The sequence below is a fragment of the Ruditapes philippinarum genome, unplaced genomic scaffold (genome assembly GCF_026571515.1).
Source record: "Ruditapes philippinarum isolate M1 unplaced genomic scaffold, ASM2657151v2 ctg1003_1_1_1_1, whole genome shotgun sequence".
NCBI classification, from domain to species: Eukaryota; Metazoa; Mollusca; class Bivalvia; order Venerida; family Veneridae; genus Ruditapes; species Ruditapes philippinarum.
The window spans coordinates 109,537-129,623 of NW_026854335.1; the positions used below are offsets into that span (position 1 = coordinate 109,537).

A 20,087-nucleotide genomic window follows, 5' to 3' on the forward strand; every position below is an offset into this window, starting at 1 on the left:
GAGATAATAAACAGAAACTGAAAATTTCATATTATTTTCAAAGTAAAAGGTGCATAACTCTGCCAAAAATCATTGAACCATGACCAAATTTGAACTTGACCTGTATTTTATCATGACATATCCATATGTCAAGTTTGAGTTGAATGTGTTGTACCGGTGGGGAGATAATGAACAGAAACTGAAAATTTCATATTGTTTTTCAAAGTAAAAGGGGCATAACTCTGCTAAAAATCATTGAACCATGACCAAATTCGAACTTGACCTGTATTTTATCATGACATATCCATATGTCAAGTTTGAGTTGAATGTGTTGTACCGTTGGGGAGATAATGAACGGAAACTGAAAATTTCATATTATTTTAAAGTAAAAGGGGCATAACTCTGCCAAAAATCATCGAACCATGACCAAATTCGAACTTGACCTGTATTTTCTCATGAAATATCCATATGTTAAATTTGAGTTGAATGTGTGCAACCGTTACCAAGATAATGAACGGAAAGTGATGATGACGGAATGACAGAATGACGGAACAGGGTAACACTATATCACTATATGCCCCGGCCATTACATGGCGGGGGCATAAAAAAAAGTACATTTATTTTTTATTATATATATATATATATATATATATATATATATATATATATATATATAAATGCGTATATACTATATATAAACTAATATATATACTGGGGAAATTTGTGTAATTTGGTAATTTGGAATACAATATCATAGTTTGAAAAAAGCAATATTATTATACATGCAAAGGCTTGACATTTCTATTTGTAAAGATTTTATTACTGTTCAATACCCTATTATGAGTTGTTATATCAAACCTATTTAAATTACACTAAACAACAACTAGAACTATCACTAAATGTTATTAATACCCCCACAAGACTGCTTCGGAAATGAGGATGTTACTAGTAACAGAATACCTTGTAAAAGAATTGAAATATAGAGTTATGGTTGTGGGCAATTAAAGATAGTTGTGGTTCTTGTATGTTGCATTTCCTTTCAATGTGGTTGGCCATTGATAAAGTTTAATTGAATTACTCTGTAATAAGTCCAGAAAGACAAAGTAAAGGAACAAAGGGCAATAACTCTATAAATACTCTGGATAGAGTTATAGTTCTTGTGAACTGCACTTCCTCTTATTGTGCTTGACCATTGTATGAAGTTGTTTTGAATTCCAACCAGTATGTTTTAAGTTATGCTCCTGACAAGGAAAAGTATCAAAGGGCAGTAACTCTGTATTTTGTCAAAATGGAGTTATGGCTCTTGTGCACTGCACTTCCTTTTAATGTCCTTGACAACTGTATGAAGTTGTATTGAATTCCAAACAGTAGTTTTCAAGTTATGCTCTGGACAAGGAAATGTAACAAAGGGCAATAACTCTGTAATTAGTCAAGATGGAGTTATGGTTCTTGTGCACTGCACTTCCTCTCAATGTGCTTGACCATTGTATGAAGCTATATTGAATTCCAACCATTATTCTTCAAGTTATGGTCCGGACAAAAAAATCAATGGAAAAGTAACAAAGGGCAATAACTCTGTAATTACTTTAGATAGAGTTATGGTTCTTGTGCACTGCACTTCCCCTTATTGTGTTTGACAATTGTATGAAGTTGTTTTGAATTCCAACCAGTTGTTTTCAAGTTATGCCCCGGACAAGGAAAAGTAACAAAGGGCAATAACTCTGTAATTAGTCAAGATAGAGTTATGGTTCTTGTGCACTGCACTTCCTCTCAATGTGCTTGACCATTGTATGTAGTTATATTGAATTCCAACCATTAGTCTTCAAGTTATGCTCCGGACAAGGAAAATGCAACGGACGTCTGGACCGACCGACCGACCGACCACCGGGTAACTCCTATATACCCCCCCAAACTTCGTTCTTGGGGGTATAATAACAGGGTTCATACAGACATCCAATGCCAAAATTCAAGGACTTTTTAAGCACTATTTAAGCAGGTATTCCCATTTTATAAGCACATTTCTTACACATATATCGACACAATATTCAACCTAAGAAGGATAGTTTATTCATCATTTTTTCTTCAATTATACACATTTTCTGGCCAAAACTTTAAGGTTTTATAGAAGAACAACAAAGGGTGCATCAAATACAAATTAATCAAAAACAAGAGTCGCTCACCAGAAACAACTGTTTTTCAGTGTTATTTTCCAAAAAACTTGCTGAAAGACCAGTCCATCTCAACTTTTACAAGTTTGCCCTTCTAATTATTGAAATATTTTGCCCTAATATTTTGGAGGCTTTGTTAAAAATATCTATGTTGCAAGTGTGTTCCCATGAGACTATGTAAAACTAGAAATGTGTTATCATGCCACGGATGCCCCCGCATGCAACCAAAATTTCAGATGTTATAATATTTAGTTCCAAATTCGTTTGCACAAATTATTTTTTTTCATTTTAAGTTCAAAGCCCTTAAAACTATTCAATGTTAACACAAACCAATTTTATACAAAGCTCAAGGCACTGAAACTATTCAGTGTTAACCTTTTGTAAATTGCATATGATGCAAATTTGTAGCCAAAATAATGGGTACATACATTTCCACAAAAGTACAAGTGCTGAAACTGAAAATTCAAAATTTTTCCAACATTCAAGAAAGATAACTTGGTCCAAAATCATTGAACCATGACCAAATTCCAACTTGAATGTGTACAACCATTGGGGAGATAATGAACGGAAACTTAAAATTTCTGATTTTTTTTCAAAGTTTAAGAGGGATAACTCTGTCAGCTATCATCAAACCATGACCAAATTCGAACATGACCCATGCATTCTTATGACATATTCATATCTTTAATTTGTTGTTGAATATGTACAACTGTTGGGGAGATAATGAATGTGAACTGAAAATTTCCTTTTCTTCAAAGTTAAAGGGGCATAACTCGGCCAAAAATCATCGAACCATAACCAAATTCGAAATTAACCTGTGCATCCCTTTGACATATCCATATGTAAAATTTGAGTTGAATATGTAACACTGTTGGGGAGATAATGAACAGAAACTGAAAATTTCATATTATTTTCAAAGTGAAAGGGGCATTACTCTGCCAAAAATCATTGAACCATGACCAAATTCAAACTTGGCCTGCGCATTCCTTTGACATATCCATATGTCAAGTTTAAGTTGAAAGTGTCATACCATTGGGGAGATAATGAAAGAAAACTGAAAATTTCATATTATTTTCAAAGTAAAAGGAGCATAACTCTGCCAAAAATCATTGAACCATGACCAAATTCGAACTTGACCTGTATTTTCGCATGACATATCCATTTGTCAAGTTTGAGTTAAATGTGTAATACCGTTAGGGAGATAATGAACGGAAATTGAAAATTTCATATTATTTTCAAAGCAAAAGCGGCATAACTATGCCAAAAATCATCGAACCATGACCAAATTCGAACTTGACCTGTATTTTCTCATGACAAATCCAGATGCCAAATTTGAGTTCAATGTGTGCAACTGTTACTAAAATAATGAACGGAAACTGATGATGACAGAATGACGGAACAGGGTAACACTATATGCCCCAGCCATTATATGGCGGGGGCATAATAAAATAATGCAGAATAAACAGGTCAAGGATTTCATGATATTTACGGACAGTCTGTAAATTTTTGGACGAGCCATAATTTTACAGATTTTTGTATCTGTAAATTTACAGACATTAAGTAAGAAAATAGTAGATGTTGCATTAAAATTCAAAACCACAGGTTAAAATTAATAAGGTTACATAATATATGATTAAATGTAACAGTATGATGACTTTCAATTTTCACTTTTATTAAATATTTCAAAATCATCATACAAAGATGAAACTCAGCACATTACCTTTGTAAATATAAACAATCAATAAAAAAACTAGTCACAAGCTGCGGATTTTAGTGTTAAACTAACAAGAGCCACCGCCCGGCGGGGGCAACGCTCGACTTTTTACTTTTTCTTAACGCAAACATAGAAAGCTTTGAACATATCTTAACGTTTCCTTTTATAAATTTAGTTGGTCTGTCTTGTAACATTAGTTTTGTTTATATATTTTGTATATATATATGAATAGAAACATTACGCAATTTCTAAAAATAGCAACATTACGCAATTTCTAAAAATAGCAACATGACGCAATTTCTAAAAATAGCAACAATGACGCAATTTCTAAAAATAGCAACAATGACGCAATTTCTAAAAATAGAAACAATGATGCAATTTCTAAAAATAGCAACAATGACGCAATTTCTAAAAATAGAAACAATGACGCAATTTCTAAAAATAGCAACTATGACGCAATTTCTAAAAATAGAAACTATGACGCAATTTCTAAAAATAGAAACAATGATGCAATTTCTAAAAATAGCAACAATGACGCAATTTCTAAAAATAGAAACAATGACGCAATTTCTAAAAATAGCAACAATGACGCAATTTCTAAAAATAGCAACAATGACGCAATTTCTAAAAATAGAAACAATGACGCAATTTCTAAAAATAGCAACAATGACGCAATTTCTAAAAATAGAAACTATGACGCAATTTCTAAAAATAGCAACAATGACGCAATTTCTAAAAATAGCAACAATGATGCAATTTCTAAAAATAGAAACAATGACGCAATTTCTAAAAATAGAAACAATGACGCAATTTCTAAAAATAGAAACAATGACGCATTTCTATAAATAGAAACAATGACACAATTCTTGTTGTTGTTGTTGTTGTTGTAAATATATATATATACATACACACACACACACACACACACACACACACACACACACCAATAAATATATAATTATGGTCATTTAATGCACAAATCTGAGAAAATTCAGTAATTTAACCTTCAAGGTCAAGGTCATTAAAGAGCCCAAGCAAATTTGGGTTTGATAACAGGGCTGCAGATAACATGCGTATTTGCGTTATTACCCAATTAAAATGTCTAAAAACCCAATAGAAATAATAACTAAGGGTAAGAAAAAGTAAATGAATTCTTATTTATGCAAACTACATTTGAACTGGTGCGTAATGACGAAAATTATTACTTAACGCCTACATCAGGCAGATCATACTGTTTCAGACTGTTTTGACCTTTAAATTATATCAGGCAGCTTGGAAATCTCCTAGGCCAATAAACCTTAAAGCAAAGTAGTAAGTAGCTTTTTTATAACAATACAAAACCTGCAACAGTCTACAATGTAGGTCAGAAATTTTGGGTAAAATACATGAACTCTTGCTTTATAACCCAAATTGGTTAGAGGGGGTAGGGTAAAAAATACCGAAATAACTCTAAGAAAATAGAAAAAACCCAATAGATCACAAAACAAGGGGTAATTTCCCAATATATACAAAATGTTATCTGTAGCCCTGGATAAACAACGAGGTCTGGTCCTTAAGAATGTTCTGTTATAATATGAAGTTGATCCCTTCAATAATAGCAAAGTTACAGTCAGTTACCGCCAAAACAATGAAAATTTCAATAATTTGACCTTCAAAGACAATGTCATTAATGAGTGAAGGTCAAGGTCTTTCGGTATATTTTTAACAGTTATCTTTGAAGATTATTATGTTCAAGTTTTAAGACAATCCATTCAAAAATAACAAAGTTACAGCCAATAATAGCCAAAAAAATGAAAATTTCAATAATTTGACCTTCAAAGTCAAGGTCATTTATGAGTGAAGGTCAAGGTCTGTCTAGTTATTTTTAAGGGATATCCCTGAAGATAATTATGTTCAAGTTTGAAGACAATCCATTCAAAAATAACAAAGTTACAGCCAATAATAGCCAAAAAAATGAAAATTTCAATAATTTGACCTTCAAAGTCAAGGTCATTTATGAGTGAAGGTCAAGGTCTGGCTGGTTATTTTTAAGGGATATCCTTGAAGATTATTATGTTCAAGTTTGAAGACAATCCATTCAAAAATAACAAAGTTACAGCCAATAACAGCATGAACAAGCAAAAATTGGACTTTTAACCTTGAAGGGCAAGGTCATTTATGGATAAAGGTCAAGGTTAGTGTGGTCTACTGAAAGGTCTTGTCCCAAGGGTTTTTGTGGCCAAGTATGAAGACAATACACCAAGAAATAAAAAAGTTATGATCCAGGTACAAGTTTGCGGACGGCAACGGCAACGCCGACCAGACTATAACAATACCTCTACAATACCTCGAGCTAAAAACAGCAAATTTCACATTGAATATAGATTTGTAAATTTATAGATTGAAAAATCTTTAAATTTCTCGACTATCCATAAATTTACGAACAGTCCATAAATATCATGAAATCCTAGACCTGATGAATGACCACTACAGCAGGGTTAATTTTGATGGAACATTTTTTCTTTATAACATTTGTAAATGAATACACAAAATGTCACATGCAAAATATGTAAGGTGTTTACAGTATGGGATAACAAACTTTTATTTGAGGGCAAATTCGTGCCCAATCGGTAAAATTATGGAGCTTTGGTAGCGTCGATCTTTCGGAACGGAATTCGTAAAAATTACCGCTGCCACCAATATAGAACTGTCGCGATTGATTATAAAGGGATTAACAATACAAACAATCAACTTACCTTCCATGTCTGGATCGTAGCAAAGCTAGGAATTGCCTACTTCTTCTAGTTATAAATTACACCAACTGTCAAACCTAACACACTAGTTCCGAACTTCCGTTAACTCCCATAACCAGTACCATACGGTACTACAAAACTCTAAAGTTTGTGCATCCCGATGTGAATGGATTGTCTTTATTTTCAGTTATACAAACTGTGCAAGTCATTTTATTACCATCATACCGATTTTCAAGCCACTCAGTACGAAAAACTCGCTTCAGAGCATCATGGGTGCAAGTTAAAAATTCTGAAAAACCTGAACTATTTGTTTGGGGGCCAGGGGGCCGCAAGGGCCCCCGGTGGGTCCAGGGCAACGCCCGGCCAGGGGTCCAGGGGGCCGGAGGCCCCCTGAAGTTCCTGCATTATAGCACATTTGAAGGCCTAAAATGCAATTCCCTTGAATGATTACATGCCAGAAAATAAATTGAAAATTGAGTTGATTTGTACCGAGTTTACGTTTTAATTAGGGCTGAGCTGACCCTGATTCCATACAAACGATAAATTGTTTTCAAAAAAGATAATTAGAACAAGCCTGGTTATGTTTCACAGTAAGTTTGTTTTTCATATGGTTTGTATCGTCTGCGTGCATTTAATTCTTTTTTTTTCCGCTGGATCCATACTTGATGGATTTTCTACAAACAGTGCAGAAAGCTACGCCGGGAACGTCTGGCTTTTCCAGCCAGTTTCCGTAGTTATCCCCGTTTCGATCACATACAGACAACCATTCCCATCTCCATTTATTTTTTGAGGTCTTCTCCATATCTTTTGTATTAAATCCTTCGTGTAGAAACTTCATTTTGACTAACAAATTGTACAACGGGGTTCCAGGCTACTTTCTGTTTACATATTACTCTGTAGCCGAATCGGTAACGAAGCCGCTTTTTCATTGGATGATTATAATTAGCGCGCCAATCTAAATCGTTGTAATAAATTCACGGATAAAATTGCATGCCGGGATTAATAATACATGTTTTCGTAAACATCTCGTATATCTTCGGAAACTATCGGCAGTTTCCGCGAAAGTTTACTATTGACGCTTCGAGAACAACCGTATGTTATATAGCGTTCTCGATTATGAACTTCTAATCGGTGGTACTTCTCAGTTCGAAAGAGTAGACCCGCACCATACCCCTCCAAATATCTCAACGGATTTACGTGATTTGCAAAAATGATCCCTCCGGCACGTGAAAAACCGGAACTTCCGGCACATGCCGGAAAACTTGCACCCATGGAGCATTATCATTTTGCTTGGATTTCTCAGTTGTTTCAGCAATCGCCGATTGATTTGGTTTGGAAACCTCATTTGGTATAGGCGCAGAGTTGTTTACGGTAGATTCTGTCGCCCCATCAACGTTAACATTGTCTTTATTGAAGAATGGAGTCAATCTTCGCTGCTTTTTTTTTCGAAGCAGACATTGGGAATTTACCTGGATAATGACATCACATTCTGAAGCGTCTGAGCGCCTTTATGGTGTAATATTCACTAAAGCGTCTAAGATAGATCATGTGACCGATCAGCTGATGAAATTCATGCTAATTATAGAAAAAAATATATACTACGACGCTCGCAAATATAATATTACCGCGTCAAATGCAAAAGTACTGCGTCAAAAACGCAGAAAACGCTCTCTAGAGGAAACACTGCATGTAGTGATGTAATTAATGAATATGAATGAAACCAAATAAAGCTTGATACTAAGTCCTTTTATATCCTGTGTAATGTGCTCAAGTTATTTCATAAGAGGTCATGACCTCAAATAATTTCATCAGCAAACATGCATGAAAAAAATTCCAACATGAGTTGTCTCCCTTCCATTAAACTATAATTTGAAGAAATGCCATGGTCTGGGGTATCTTAGCTTTGGCAGTCCCTAAAAGGGGCCAATCAAATACATATGAGCAATTTTTATAAAAGATTACTATGAGAATGCTAATAATAAAGTTTGATGATCATCAATCAAAAAGTTCTGTAGAAAAAGCTGTCTGAAGGTTTATATTATTTTTAATCCCCTGACCCCTAAAAGGGGCCAATCAAATTAATATGAGCAAATTTGATAAAAGACTACCCAAGAATGCTACAGACAAAGTTTGGTGATCATCCATCAATTAGTTCTCTAGATATAGATGTTTAAAGTAATTTCTATTTTTAGCTTTAGCAGCCCCTAAAAGGGGCCAATCAAATTAATATGAGCAAACTTGATAAAAGACTACCCAAGAATGATAGAGACAAAGTTTGTTGGTCATCCATCCATTTGTTCTGTAGAAGATGTCTAAATGTTTTTTTCTATTTTTAGCTCTAGAGACCCCTAAAAGGGGCCAATCAAATTAATATGAGCAAACTTGATAAAAGACTACCCAAGAATGCTACAGACAAAGTTTGGTGATCATCCATCAATTAGTTCTGTAGAAGAAGATGTTTAAAGGTTTTTCTATTTTTAGCTCCGATGACCCCTAAAAGGGGCCAATTGACATGACATGAGCAAATTCAAGTGTGACTGTCACAAGGATGCTACAGACCAAATTTGAAGTAAATCTGTCCAGCGGTTTCAGAGAAGAAGATGATTGTTGACACATGACGACGGACGACGGAGTATCCCCCTTTGATACTAATAGCCTTCGGCTCTGGTGAGCTAACAACTGCAATTTGTCCACTTTTTATGTTGAGCAAACATTTCATTGACTTTTGATACTAAATTGGATAAAAAAAAATTATTTTGTTAAACTGTTGATTTTTATCGACACTATGTCATTCAATCATTTTCAAGCATATTTTCAGCAAATTTAAGCACTTTTTAAGCACTTTTAAAGACAGTAATCAAATTCAAGGACTTTTAAGCACTTTTTTACATTTTTAAGCACTTTTTATGAAAGGGACTCTTCTTTAAGCACTTTATAAGAAATATGTTTATGAAACTCTAGTTAGAAATAAAGATGTACCAACATGTCAAGAAAAATGGAACTAATAATTTACAAATTTTGATATAAATTGGAATTTAATATATAGTTATGTATTTAAATGTACCAAAGATTCCTATATTCAGTGGTTTCAGACAAGAAAAATTCATAGAACTTTAGCAACTAACTCACTTTTATTCAAAATGAAAACTGTTAATAGTGATATGTGTACATTTTGCAATTGCCAAGAGGAAACTCTGTTGCATTTATTTTGGGAATGTCCAAAAATTCAATCTTTATTTCAATATCTGAAAGACAATATAGATAATTTTGATGAGAATTTTAATTGTAAATAATTTATTTTAGGTTCTGAAGATAATGATTTTTTGTTTTTAGAATTGAAAAGTTTTATTTATTTGTCAAACAGAAAAAACATGTTACCTACATTACCTGGTTTTAGAAATAGTCTTCAATTGGCGTGAAAATTTACAAAAATACAAATTTGACCAAACATGTAATGAAGGATGGCAAATTGTAAGAAGTTTATAAACTAAATGGGCTACACTAAATTAATTTACCCCAAACCAATATCATACATGCCATAATTTTTAGACTCATTTCCAGGACACTTTTCATTTGGAGGTGGGGCATTGATCAACAAACGTATTTTTTTAAAATTTACATAGTGGCATACAACCTATATAAACGGTATTTACAACTTGCAAATTTAATGACACCATAAACAAAAGACAAAATGTCAATAATTATTAACAATTTTTCTATCTTTTTTAAGTATTTAGGTATTTAAATTCAATCAGTCACATAATAGAATAAAGCTATGTTAAGTAAGGAAAATTAGCCATCTCATTTACCTGAAACATTCGCTGAATCTTGTAGATTTCATCACCTCATATTTAGCGGTAATTTACCCGGTGTTTGACCACTAACTGCCTACAGGCGGATTACAGACGTTATGGCAAGGGTTTAATTCAAAACAGAAATTTTTATAGGTCCACCAAACAACATTTCAAGTCAAATATCTAAGCTGTAGCTTTCTCCCATTCAGAAAACATTTGTTTCATTTTCTGTTTTTACTATGTGTACATAATGAGAATCACTGCCCCCTGGGCAGGGCCAATTTTGACACCAGAGGAAAAATTTGAACAACTTTAGTAGAGTACCCATAGATGACATTATATAGCAAACATCAAAACGCCTTGTGCTTCAGACAAAAATATTTTTTATTTTTTACTATATGTACATAATGAAAATCAATGACCCCCGGGGCGGAACCAATTTTGACCCCAAGCTATAATTTGAACAATCTTGGTAAAGGTTCACTTCGCAAAGTCTCATGCCATATATTTAACCTCTAGCCTTTGACCAATTTTGACATCAGGGCTATAATTTGAACAATCTTGGTAAAGGTTCACTTCGCAAAGTCTCATGCCATATATTTAACCTCTAGCCTTTGTCAATTCAGAGAAGATTTTTCAAGTTTTTACTTAATACATATAAGGAAAACTATCGCCTCTGGGGCAGGGCAATTTTAACACTAGGGGCATAATTAAAACCACTTTTGTATAGGACCCATAGATGATATTATATACCAAATGTCAAAGCTCTAAGCCTTTTACCTTCAGACAAGAAGATTTTTTACTATATATGTATGTACATAGTGAAAATCAATGACCCCTGGGGGTGGGGCCAATTTTGACCCCAGGGCTATAATTTGTACAATCTTGCTAGAGGTTCACTATACAATGTTTCATGCAAAATATCTTAACTCTAGCCTTTGTAAATTAAGAGAAGATGATTTTTAAATTTTTACTATATACATATAAGGAAAACCTATGGCCCCCGGGGCGGGGCTAATTTTGACACTAGAGGCAAAATTTGAACAACTTTGGTAGAGTACCTATAGATGATATCATTTAACAAATATTAAAGCTCTAAGCCTTGTACCTTCAGACAATAAGATTTTTTGATTTTTTACTATATATGTATATATTGAAAATCAATGACCCCCAGGGCGGGGCCGATTTTGACCCCAGGGCTATAATTTGAACAATTTTGGTAGAGGTCTACCAGACTATGCCTTATGCAAAATATCTAAGCTCTAGGCCTTTTGGATCTTTACAAGAAGATTTTTTAAATTTATTCTTATAATTCCTTTTGGTTGCCATGGCAACCAGATTTCTGCATGGAATGAAATTCTCTGAACAACTTTGGAAGCCCTTCACCCAAGGATCAATGGACCTTTCCGGTTTTTCGTAGCGAAATATTTAGCCACACCTTTTCCATTCATTTCTAGGTGAACTGCTCACAAACAGTATCACAAACATTAGCATGTGTTCTTTTGTGCAAACCAGGTCAACCAGTGACTATGTAATATCTCAGTGTAGCGATTGGATAACAAGTGAGCCAATTTACATAAAACTGTTAACACCTGAAAGGTCCATCCTGCCAAGTTTGGTTGAAATTGACCAGATCATGTACTTTGTATTGATTAGTAAGTGTGTAAACTAAGAAGCCATTGGTACAGGTAGAACTTAAGAAAAATCCAACTTGCCATTCTAGGTTAACCTCGTACGGACGGACAGACGGACGGACGGACAGACGGTTCAATTACTATATGCCCGGGGGCATAAAAACAAGGTCAAAATCTAGATATGAATGGGTCTTTACTGTTATGTTTCTTTTTAATATTACAAAAGATAAAATTACGCACCACGATCATCTGCATCTTGGCACCAGTAGCTCTGTGTTTCTGTATGACATCATTAAGGAATATAATCTCTGTCAACTTCATTGTTACATCATCCTCATTCCTAATTAAAACGCCATCATACATGATATTGATAATAAAGCAATGAATATTCAATAATGCAATAATGTTTCACATAAAATGTGTGTTTTTGGTTTATTTACCATCACCATCAACATTAAACCACTGATTCATTTACACTCAAAGAGATCTGTTTTAACTTATATTAGCATGTGTGTTTATGTGTGAAACTATAATTCTGAACTCAGAATCGTCACTATATACATTTTAGTTTAAAACTATATAGGTCAAAGATTATACAAGCTTACAATTTACTTGCATACAGTAACTTAAAACAGGAGATATGTATCTGCTAATATTGCTAAGATATTCTATAACTTATTTTAACAGCCCTGTCAGTCCTCACTGGGTTGTTGGTTAACTCATTGATAAGAAATGCTCCTCAAAGTATGTACAAGTAAACAAATTTTGACATACAACTCGCCCAATGAATTTATTTGACAAGACCAATAATTGTAAAAGAAATTCCTATGGGTGAGTGAGCCTTTTCTTTTTTTCTTTACAAGGTAACTCAAAGTCAACACACTTGTCTTTTATCAGTCATACTGCAACTGCTACCAAATTTTCAAGGATTAGTTATCTTTGTCATAGGAAAGTTTTATTAACAGATTTTTTCTTTAACAAGAGGGCCAAGATGGCCCTAGATTGCTCACCTGACCCATCAAACTCATCCCAACAATTACCTAGACAAGCATTCTGACCAAGTTTCATGACAGGTGAGTCAAAAATGTGACTACTAGAGTGTTAACAAGGTTTTTCCATATTTGGGCGGTGTGACCTAATTTTTCATCAAAGATGACCCATGTTAGAACTTGACCTAGAAATCATCAAAACAAACATTCAGACCAATTTCCAGGATATTTGGATCATAACAGTAGCCACTACAGTGTCAGACAAGCATCCTGAAAAAGTTTTGATGATAATTGAGTCAAAAATGTGATCACTAGAGTGTTAACAAGGTTTTTCTCTTTTTAGCTCCTGTGACCTAGTTTTTCATCCGAGATGACTCATGTTCGAACTCATCCAAGTAATTACCTAGACAAGCATCCTGACCAAGTTTGATGATGATTGAGTCAAAAATGTGACATCTAGAGTATTAACAAGGTTTTTCTATTTTAAGCTCCAGTGACCTAGTTTTTAAGCCGAGATGACCCATATTTGAACTCATCCGAGCTATTACCTAGACAAACATCCTGACAAAAGTTGATGATGATTGAGGCAAAAATGTGACCGCTAGAATGTTAACAAGATTTTTCTATTTTTAGCTCCTGTCGCATAGTTTTTCATCCGAGACGACCCATGTTCCAACTCATCTAAGCTATTACCTAGATAAGCATCCTGACAAAGTTTGATGATGATCGAGGCAAAAATGTGACTGCTTGAGTGTTAACGAAAACTTGTAGAATGATGACGGTCGACAGACGATGGACATTCAACGATCCCAAAAGCTCACCCTGAGCTTGCTCAGGTGAGCTAAAAAGTCTACATTTTTCAGAGTGTCAAGGTAAGTGTTAAAATGAAAGTATATGTTCCAAATTACAAATACATGTTATACATTAGTTCTTAAACAAATAATGAGAGACAGAAATATTGAAATACTTACGTGCCAGACTTGAGATCAGACACAACTGATGGCCTGATACAGAGAGGAGGTGCGAGGATTCTTGTTAGAATTAAATCTTTTGGATGAGCTACACTAGAGTTCATTAGTAAAAGTGGAATATCCTATCACAATGAAAAGAGAAAACTATCAAATAATGCACTGTACGATACTGGTAACAAATAACTATGAAGTCCAATATCAGTTTATTTCAACTTCACATAAAACTTTCAAAAACAAATGCTGGATTCATAAAGGTATACTAACAACTATAATTATGGCATTTGATATATCAAAAGATCAAAATAGAAAAAAACTTGTACATGGTAGTAAATTTGCTGGTTTTCATTAATTTTGATAATAACTATGCACACTCTTTAACTGTACTTACTTCATTGGAAATGCTTTCAAATAATCTTTTCACCAAAAGTGGATTTAGAACAGCCTGTAAACAAATTAATACAAACATGATTGCATTTGTGAACAAGAGCATCGCTAGACGGAACATTATATGCCCGAAAAGTAAATATTAAGGTCATTTGATATTGACCTTTGACCTTGTGACCGCAATATAGATATGGGTCTTTTATTCAATATAGGCAATCATCCTATGAAGTTTGAACACTGTGGGCCAAATAGAACTTAAGTTATGATCCAGAAATCACAATTTTCAGTGTAAAGATCATTGTGACCCTGACCTTTGACCTTATGACACTAAAATGAATAGGGGTCATGTATTGAACATGGCTGTTCATCCTATAAAATTTAACAGCTGTAGGTTGATTAATACTTATGTTTTTGAGAGGAAACTGTTTTCGGTTTTAAGGTTATAGTGACCTTGGGGTCTTGTAGTCAATATGGACAATCATCCTATGAAGTTTGAATATTTGGGCCAAATGGAACTTAAGTTATGCTCTGGAAACCACAATTTCAGTGTTAAGGTCATTGTGACCCTGACCTTTGACTTTTTGATCCTAAAATCAATAGTGGTATGTATTGGACATGGCTATTCATCCTATACAATTTTACAGCTGTAGGTTGATTAATACTTAAGTTATTGAGCTAAAACCCTTTTCATTTTAACCTTGACTTTTGACCTTGTGACCCAAAAATTATTAGGGGTCTTTTACTCACTCAATATTGACAATCATCCTATGAAGTTTGAACACTGTAGGCTACATGTAACTTAAGTTGTGCTCCAGAAACCACAATTTTCAGTGTAAAGATCATTTTTACCCTGACCTTATGACCATAAAATCAATAGGAGTCATGTATTGGACATAGTTGTTCATCCTATAAAATTTTACAGCTGTCGGTTGATTAATAATCAAGGTAATAGTGACCTTTGACCTTGTGACCCGAAAATCAATAGGGATCTTCTACTCAATATGGACAGTCATCCTATGAAGTTTGAATATTGTAATTGTTGGCCAAATGGAACTTAAGTTATGTATCGGAAACCAAATTGCTAACAGACGCACGGCCAGACAGACGGACGGCAGGGGGTATAACATTATATGCCCAACATTCTTTTGGGCATATAAAAATGCTATGCCACAGCATTAATAAAACACTAAAATGTAGTATAGGAACAGAAGATTTTTTTCTTTTTTGTTGTTTTTTTTTGTCATTGCAATAATGTTGAGTTTAGTGAATTTGGTGGTCAAGGTCATATTTCTGCCTATCAAATGATAGAGAATGTACAAATGTATCTTACGTTCAGATATACAGGCTATAGTGAAATAATTGTTTCAAAAAAAAAGTATTTGTACTTGACAAAAATTTAGGTATTTACCTTATTGCATAACTGTATTAAACTTTGGAATACAATTACAGTTATTTTTCATCAATTAAGCATTACCTATTTCAGCAAACATAAACAAGATTGCATTTGTGAAAAATGCTAAGCCACCGCATTAATACAACACTAAATAGTAGTGGAGGAACAGATTTTTTTTGTTTCTATACAAATGAAGATTGTCATAATGCATAGATCCCTGACCTATCTAATTCTTATTATCAGATTAGTGGTTAAATATATGAATATATCAATGCAGTTGAGTCTAGTGAATTTGGTAGTGAAGGTCATATTTTACACAGCCTAAATTTCATCACTAGATCAAAGGACAACACAGTAAGACACTTTGTCAAAATCTAGGTCAGCTGATATCAAAGATCACTTTACATCTTAATCTGTGCACATGGTTCAAATATCATGCCATATATTTAACCTCTAGCCTTTGTCAATTCAGAGAAGAAGATTTTTCAAGTTTTTACTTTATACATATAAGGAAAGCTATTGCCTCTGGGGCAGGGCAATTTTAACACTAGGGGCATAATTAAAACAACTTTAGTAGAGGACCCATAGATGATATTATATACCAAATATCAAAGCTCTAAGCCTTGTACCTTCAGACAAGAAGTTTTTTTTAATTTTTTACTATATGTACATAGTGAAAATCAATGACCCCTGGGGGTGGGGCCAATTTTGACCCCAGGGCTATAATTTGTACAATCTTGCTAGAGGTTCACTACACAATGTTTCATGCAAAATATCTTAACTCTAGCCTTTGTAAATTTAGAGAAGATGATTTTTTAAGTTTTTACTATATACATATAAGGAAAACCTATGGCCCCCGGGGCGGGGCTAATTTTGACACTAGAGGCAAAATTTGAACAACTTTGGTAGAGTACCTTTAGATGATATCATTTAACAAATATTAAAGCTCTAAGCCTTGTACCTTCACACAGTAAGATTTTTTGATTTTTTACTATATGTATAATTGAAAATCAATGACCCCGGGGACGGAGGCAATTTTGACCCCAGACCTACAATTTGAAAATCTTGCTAGAGGTTCACTACACAATGTTTCATGCAAAATATCTAACCTCTAGCATTTGTCAATTGCTAGAAGAAGTTTTTACTATATACATATAAGGAAAACCAATGAACCCCGGGGCGGGGCCGATTTTGACCCCAGGGCTATAATTTGAACAATCTGGGTAGAGGTCTACCAGACAATGCCTTATGCAAAATATCTAAGCTCTAGGCCTTATTGGTCCTTACAACAAGAGGGCCAAGATGGCCCTAGATCGCTCACCTGACCTGTCAAACTCATCCGAACAATTACCTAGACAAGCGTTCTGACCAAGTTTCATGACAGGTATGTCAAAAATGTGACCACTAGTGTTAACAAGGATTATCCATATTTGAGCAGTGTGACCTAGTTTTTGACCCCAAGTGACCCATATTCGAGCTTGACATTCGAGCAATTACCTAGACAAGCATCTTGACCAAGTTTGATGATAATTGAGTCAAAAATGTGACACTAGAGTGTTCACAAGGTTTTTCTATTTTTAGCTCCTGTGACCTAGTTTTCCATCCGAGATAAATCATGTTCAAACTTATCCAAGCATCGACTAGACAAGCATTCTGACAAAGTTTGATGATGATTGGGTCAAAAATGTGACCACTAGACTGTTCACAAGGTTTTTCTATTTATAGCTCCTGTGACCTAGATTTTCATCAGAGATGACCCATGGTCAAACTCATCCAAGCAATAATGTAAACAAGCATTCTGACAAAGTTTGATGATGATTGGGTCAAAAATGTGACCACTAAAGTGTTCACAAGGTTTTTCTATTTTTAGCTCCTTTGACCTAGTTTTCCATCCGAAATGATCCAGTTTCGAACTCATCCGAGCAATTTAGTAAACAAGCATCCTGACAAAGTTTGATGATGATTGAGTCATAAGTGTGACCACTAGTGTGTTCACAAGCAATTGTGGACGTACGACAGACGATGGACATTCACCAATCCTAATAGCTCACCCTGAGCAAGCTCAGGTGAGCTAAAAAGGTATTTAAAGTTTTTACTATATGTACATATAGTGAAAATCAATGACCCCGGGGAGGGGCCAACTTTCACCCAAGGGCTATAATTTGCACAATCTTGGTAAGGGTCTACCAGATAATGCCTTATGCAAAATATCTAAGCTCTAGGCCTTTTGGGTCTTTACAAGAAGGTATTTTAAGTTTGTACTATATGTACATATAGTGAAAATCAATGACCCCCCGGGACGAGGCGTTTTTGACCCAAAGGCTATAATTTGAACAATCTTTGTAAAGGTCTACCAGACAATGCCTTATGCAAAATATCTAAGCTCTAGGCCTTTTGGGTCTTTACAAGAAGGTATTTTAAGTTTGTACTATATGTACATATAGTGAAAATCAATGACCCCCGGGGCGGGGCCGATTTTGACCCAAGGGCTATAATTTGCACAATCTTGGTAAGGGTCTACCAGATAATGCCTTATGCAAAATATCTAAGCTCTAGGCCTTTTGGGTCTTTACAAGAAGGTATTTTAAGTTTTTACAATATGTACATAAAGTGAAAATCAATGACCCCCGGGGCAGGGCCCATTTTGACCCCAGGGCTATAATTTGGACAATCTCTGTAAAGGTCTACCAGACAATGCCTTATGCAAAATATCTTAGCTCTAGGCCTTTTGGGTCTTTACAAGAAGGTATTTTAAGTTTGTACTATATGTACATATAGTGAAAATCAATGACTCCCCGGGGGCGTGGCCGACTTTGACCACAGGGCTATAATTTGAATAATTTTGGTAGAGGTCTACCAGACAATGCCTTATGCAAAATATCTAAGCTCTAGGCCTTTTGGGTCTTTACAAGAAGATTTTTTTAATTTATTCTTATAATTCCTTTTGGTTGCCATGGCAACCAGACTTCTGCATGGAATGAAATTCTTTGAACAACTTTGGAAGCCCTTCACCCAAGGATCAATCCTGCCAAATTTGGTTGAAATTGGACTAGTGGTTTTTCACAAGAAGATTTTTTAAGTTCAATATATAATCTATAGAACACACACACAAACACACACACACACACACACACACACACACACACACAGGTGAATCGCGCTGTATGCCACCGCATCGCAGATGCTGCGGTGGCATAAAAAACTCACCGGAGTACAGACTGTTATTTGTGTAAAAGCAGTGAAAGCTTGTGTTTATTAAAAGAATTTGAACAATGTTGGTCACTATACCATACATCATGCAAAATATATTTTTTTACTATTTACTATATACATTGTCCTAATTTCATGTGTTCATCAAAAACAAGAAAGTATGTCTAGATGTCAATATCTAGGTCAGTTGATCCTACATACTAAATTGTGCACATTGTAAAAATGTTATAGCTGTTTATATTATATAAAAGTGCCAAAGGAAATGAGCTAAACGAGGTCACTTCATCATAATTTAGGTAAGCTGATACCAAAGTTCAATTTTACATCTAAAACTATGCACATGGCCTAAATTTCATGGCTGTACACAAAAAGACAAGACAGTATGTCACTTTGTCAAAATCTAGATCAGCTGATGTCAAAGTTCAATTTTTACATTTTAATCTCTGCTTATGGCTGTACATCAAAGTTCAACAGTGCACATGGTCAAAATTTCATATAAATATCAATTCTCTTTCATTTATACATGCGATTATCAATTTCGCATCTTACCTGATTTTTACCAAGCATTGCTTCCAAGTCTTTATTACTCTCAACAGCAGCTTCAAATGAACTTAGGTAATCTGTCAGTACTGGATTCTCTCCCTTGCCTGTCTTTTTAAACTGATCGTGGATAATCTTAAGAAGACCACACTTTTTTACCATGCCTGTAAAAAACATACAATTGAAATTGAAAACAAGATTGCATTTGTGAAAAATGCTATGCCACCGCATTAATACAACACTAAATAGTAATGTAGGAACAGAATTTTTTTGTTTCTATACAAATGAAGACTGCCATAATGTATAGATCATTGACCTATATAATTCTTATGATTAGATTAGTGGTTAAATCTATTGTTATTCAAATAAAAGATCAGAGTAGGAATATATCAATGCAGTTGAGTCTAGTGAATTTGGTGGTGAAGGTCATATTTCACACAGCCTAAATTTCATGACTACATCAAAGGACAACATAGTAAGACACTTTGTCAAATTCTAGGTCAGCTAATATCAAAGTTCACTTTACATCTTAATCTGTGCACATGGTTCAAATTTCATAGCTGTACATCAAAGGACAAG

At 34.4% G+C, this 20,087-nt stretch overlaps 1 protein-coding gene across 2 annotated transcripts in view; it reads right to left on the reverse strand.

Moving 5' to 3' along the window:
• Positions 1–20,087, reverse strand: part of LOC132739850 (DNA-directed RNA polymerase III subunit RPC1-like) — a 150,938-nt gene that overhangs the window by 101,213 nt on the left and 29,638 nt on the right. For both annotated transcript variants that reach the window (XM_060727664.1, XM_060727663.1), the window contains exons 3-6: positions 19,518–19,672; positions 14,370–14,423; positions 13,982–14,103; positions 12,262–12,361 (exon numbers count right to left, since the gene is read on the reverse strand). In XM_060727664.1, coding sequence (XP_060583647.1) covers positions 12,262–12,361; positions 13,982–14,103; positions 14,370–14,423; positions 19,518–19,672 — 431 coding nt within the window. The remainder of the gene's footprint in view (positions 1–12,261; positions 12,362–13,981; positions 14,104–14,369; positions 14,424–19,517; positions 19,673–20,087) is intronic.